The 5000-nt window shown below is 46.1% G+C and overlaps 1 protein-coding gene across 6 annotated transcripts in view; it reads left to right on the top strand.

Annotated features, from left to right (window-relative positions):
* LOC115553966 (CUGBP Elav-like family member 3) overlaps positions 1 to 5000 on the top strand; it is an 11143-nt gene that overhangs the window by 5316 nt on the left and 827 nt on the right. For 5 of the 6 annotated variants that reach the window (XM_030370540.1, XM_030370538.1, XM_030370543.1 and 2 more), the window contains exons 8-11: positions 508 to 612; positions 957 to 1100; positions 1817 to 1975; positions 4598 to 5000. The exon at positions 4598 to 5000 is cut by the window's right edge and continues 827 nt beyond it. In XM_030370540.1, the coding sequence (XP_030226400.1) occupies positions 508 to 612; positions 957 to 1100; positions 1817 to 1944 (377 nt within the window). In that variant the 3' untranslated portion in view covers positions 1945 to 1975; positions 4598 to 5000. The remainder of the gene's footprint in view (positions 1 to 507; positions 613 to 956; positions 1101 to 1816; positions 1976 to 4597) is intronic. The other variant, XM_030370539.1, reaches the window with a different exon arrangement.

Genomic DNA, 5000 nt, shown 5'->3' with positions numbered 1-5000 from the left:
TTATATTCCTTCCTCTTCTTCTTTGGTTAATATAAACATTAACCAGAGCAATTTCTCCCTCTTCTTCTTTGGTTAATAGACACATTCACCAATGCTATTCCTTCCTCCTCTTCTTTGGTTATAGGCACACTAACCAAAGCTTTTAAAATGGATGCAGGACTATGTGTCCCGTCCTATCAAATCCTTTGTGTATTATATTCTGTTGGAGATGTAAATCAACACAAGGGTTGAAAAACAATATTGGGCTTGTTCGTCGTGTGGTACATTCTGAATGTGAATCTTTAAGGTCATCTTCCCATTAATGTCGGTCTTGAAGGGGCCTGGGATGTCCTGAGTGTGTTTCTGTGTGTCCCGTGACATTGTTTGTTTACTGACTAGCCTCATTAGTTATTGCCAACCTCAACCCCGGGTTCACCACTGCTCTTAAAAACCACCTGCGATTGGACGCTGTATGGTGCTACATGTTCGATTCAATCCAATTATGTCGCTGTCTGTCCCTTCCAATAGCTGCCTACCCTGCCGCTTATGGATTGGTCGGACAGCCGTTCCCACAGCAGCCAACCCTGGTTGCCCAGCAACACCAGCAGCCCCAGCAACAGCAGCAGAGAGAAGGTGATGTGACTTCCTGTCTGAGTGGAGCCACGCCCCTCGTCTATTCCCCCTCATGTTTATTCATAGTGTTGATCTTGTCGGCTAATCGGGTATCTTTGTGTGTGTGTGCGTGTGTGTGCGCGTGTGCATCCATGGGTTTGTGTGTGTGCTTATGCATGTGTTTGTGTGTTTGTGTGTGTCTGTGTGTGTCTGTGTGTGTGTGTGTGCTGCTTTGCATGTGTGTGTGCGTGTGTGAGTGTGTGTGTGTGTGTGTGTGTGTGTGTGTGTGTGTGTGTGTGTGTGTGTGTGTGTGTGTGTGTGTGTGTGTGTGTGTGTGTGTATGTGTGTGTGTGTGTTGTTCCCAGGTCCAGAGGGCTGTAACATCTTCATCTACCACCTGCCGCAGGAGTTCAGTGACTCAGAAATGCTGCAGATGTTCCTGCCCTTTGGAAACGTGATCTCGGCCAAAGTGTTTGTGGACCGTGCCACCAATCAGAGCAAGTGCTTCGGTGAGACACAGAGAGCCATGGGATGTGATAGGATAGGAGAGAAGCAAGGGGGTTGGCTGGGAGAAAGTGAAACAGGCCCTGGATACATGAAATGGAATCAAAGTAGATGGGTGTTTTTATGTGTGTGGAATACCAAAGCTATTGTCTTCAATGGTGCTCTGTGCTGCAATGGTGTCTGATGCGGGTAATGGGTAGAAAATTCAGAAGAGACATTAAGCAGATAAACTAAGGTCGTTTTTTATGAAAAACCAATAAATAACATCTGTCTCTCTTTCTCTCTCTCTCGCTCCTTCACTTCTTTTTTGCCTTTCACTTTCTCTCCCCATCGCTCCCTCTCTATCTCCTGTCTCTCCTTCTTCTTATCTCTCTCTCCCTCTCTATCCCCTACCTCTCCTACTTCTTATCCCTCTCTCCCTCTCTCCCTGTCTCTCCTTCTCCTCATCTCTCTCCCTGTCTCTCCTTCTCCTCATCTCTCTCTCCCTGTCTCTCCTTCTCCTCATCTCTCTCTCCCTCTCTCTCCTTTCCTTATCTCTCTCTCCCTGTCTCTCCTTCTCTTTATATATCTCTCTATCCCTGTCCCTCCTCCTCCTCATCTCTCTCTCCCTCTCTCCCTGTCCCTCCTCCTCCTTATCTCTCGCTCCCTCTCTCCCTGTCCCTCCTCCTCCTTATCTCTCGCTCCCTCTCTCCCTGTCTCTCTTCCCCCTTATCTCTCTCAGGCTTTGTGAGTTTTGACAACCCCTCTAGCGCTCAGGCGGCCATCCAGTCCATGAATGGCTTCCAGATTGGCATGAAAAGGCTCAAGGTGCAACTGAAAAGACCTAAAGATGCCAACCGCCCATACTGAGATGGGGCCAGAGAACAAAAGAGGAGAATGGGTGAGCTGGGGTTCTGTCCTATGTGCCAGAGGATTGGGGAGACAGGGACGGGAAGGAGGGAGGGGGAGTGAAATTTAACAATGAGAGGCAGGCAAAAACTATGGAAGGTGACAGAATGATGTGATGTTAGAGAATGCTGATAGCTGAAGATGTTTGAGATTAACATGTTAACTGTTGATAATATAAAGTTATAGAGTTAAATTAACAGGGATAATTCAGTTGAAAACTAAACAGCCTAGTTCAACCCGGGAAAAATGAAAATAATAAAATATTGTTATCCATTTTATTTTATTTCACATTCTTATTTATTTTCTTTCCTGTTGTTGATCTTTTCCTGAAATGGCAACTTACCACACCCAAGATCCTCCTGTCCAATCATAATTCGCGGGACCCCGTCGCTATCGCAATGGTTGCCTAGTGACCGATAAAGCCCTGACCCCCAATTCCTCTCACATTGTTGTAAGTTGATTGGTTGGCCTGTGTTTGGGTTGCTGTGGCGATTGATTGCCTGTGTTGGTTGCCGTTGGCGATTTTTGTTCTGTCACTTTGAGCAACCGGCCATGCGTTGACCTGCATGTCCTGTTGCCGTGGTGACCACAGACTGTGTTTGGTGCATTGTGACTTTATTTTGTATTGACTTGTGCACATACTGATCAATAACTGTCAATAACCAGGACTGTACAATTGATACGATTCGATATTCAATATAACTGATCAATGCATAGTAATCTGATTAATTACGCAGCAACGGCCGTTACTTATTGCAGTTTTTGTTTTTGATCAGTTTCTGTAGTGTTCTGTTTGGTGTCATTATCATTTAAAACCCATTGTTTGGGTGGTGCAGGAAGTGAGCGTGGATTCAATGTGTATGTGTCTGTGTTACACTATTGGTGCTTAATACGAAATGCATAACACCTGTTGTGTGTGTTTCTGTATGAATCTGCTGCAGAGGCTTTGCTAGCGTAATGATATTCATTAAGCTAGCGTGTGTCATAGTGCTGTCGAGGAAACAATGCAGGTTAGTTCAAAACAGTTTGAATGACACATCTAACTCAGAGCTAAGGGTTAGGACATGTGTGCTATTATATTAGGTTACAACAGAGAAAGTATCATGAAGAAGTCCATTAGTCAGGGTGAGAACAGGTCAAGGTGTGGTGTGCACTGTAGCCTGGTATTTGTTTGATTTGGTTTCTCTTTGGGATAGTTGTGTGATGTGGCCTTCTAGCTGCATTGCGTTGCCCCATTACTTCTTCCTCCTCCTCCTCTCTCGGTCTCCGACCTCCTCTGTGACCGCTACTGTGGTGTATCACTTCCCCCTTCCCTTCCACCTCTATCTGCGCCCTACACTCCTGCTCTCTCTCTGTCTCCCTCACCTTCTCTCGTTCAATGACCCTGACGGTGTGGTGAGGTAGACGGTACGTGGTTGTCATGGGGAAAAAAACCAAGTGCCTCTTGCTTATTGGAGAACAGCCTTCAATTATAGGAATTCTGGGAGAATGTCAAACACAGGAGGAATGAGACCAGCCTGAGGCAACCTTATTGGCCGCTCAAAGGTTGTGCCCTCAAAGAGACAAAGTGGAAAGTTACTAAATCAGTGCATCAAGGCACTTGATCCTATTAAATTGTCAAAACACTTTAACGATCACAGTAGAAATAGCCTGATTTGAATAACCTATTGGTATATACCAAAGGCTTAACAGTCTCATGGACCTTTCCAAGCAATGCATACTCAGCTCTGCTGTCGCCCAGAATCTCTATACTGCAAATGCCGGAGAGTGATGCATGTTGGTAGAAGTCTGTTTGCTTGCCATGACCCAAGGCACATGATTGCAGAAAGCACACACACACACACACACACACACACACACACACACACACACACACACACACACACACACACACACACACACACACACACACACACACACACACACACACACACACACACACACACACACACACACACACACATGTACCTGCAAAAACACACTCAAGCACACAAATACATGCACTGACACACATTTACAAATAAACACAAACATGTACAAACACACACACACACACACAAACACACACACACACACACACACACACACACACACACACACACACACACACACACACACACACACACACACACACACACACACACAAAGACACACACACACATGTTCATGCACACAAACACAAACACCTGCGCACACTAAAACCAACAGACACACTGAGATACTACTAATGGACTGAGTTGCATGAACCAGACACTGTGTTTGTATGTGTTGAAGCACCATGATTGTACTGCTGCTGGAAGGACCGAGTACTACAACTGTTCAATAACAACAATGCCTACTTGTTTGACCCTTACCACCCACCTAGAGTCATGATGAAGAGATCAAGTCAGGGCTGTCGTTAGTGAAGGCTTGCTAATAAAGCATTGATGAGTGGAGTCATTTCTATGGGGACGTTTGCTTTTGCGACAGGCATGTTATGCTAGAGCACATGAGGGCCTCACAGCACCGCAGCATTGGGCTGACAAAGGAAGTAATACTGTGCCCTTGTTTTCTCTCCCTCTGTCCCTCTGCATGTGTCCATCCCTCCACCCTGTCCCACGTCTCCTCCTCACAGACGCCAGCGGCTTACACAGCGGCTGAGGTGGATTTCCCAGGATCCAATGCTCTGTCAAACGGTCTCATACCCTATGAGTGATATCGGATCGCAGTTGCCTACACACATCTACACACACAAACCCGCACAGACACACACACACACACACACACACACACACACACACACACACACACACACACACACACACACACACACACACACACACACACACACACACACACACACACACACACAAACACACACACACACACACATTCACCCAACGACACACACAAAAAGCCAACTCATGATGGTGCAGGGTTGATTTACAAATGTACATAAAGTGCGCAGACGTACACATGACAACTGAAACATCGACACTGCCACACACACACACACATATTCACACAGGTCCGTTGAT

This window comes from Gadus morhua, chromosome 11 (genome assembly GCF_902167405.1).
Source record: "Gadus morhua chromosome 11, gadMor3.0, whole genome shotgun sequence".
Taxonomy (NCBI): domain Eukaryota; kingdom Metazoa; phylum Chordata; class Actinopteri; order Gadiformes; family Gadidae; genus Gadus; species Gadus morhua.
The sequence above is the reverse complement of the archived record's forward strand: the minus strand, read 5'-3'. Positions and strand labels throughout refer to the sequence as shown.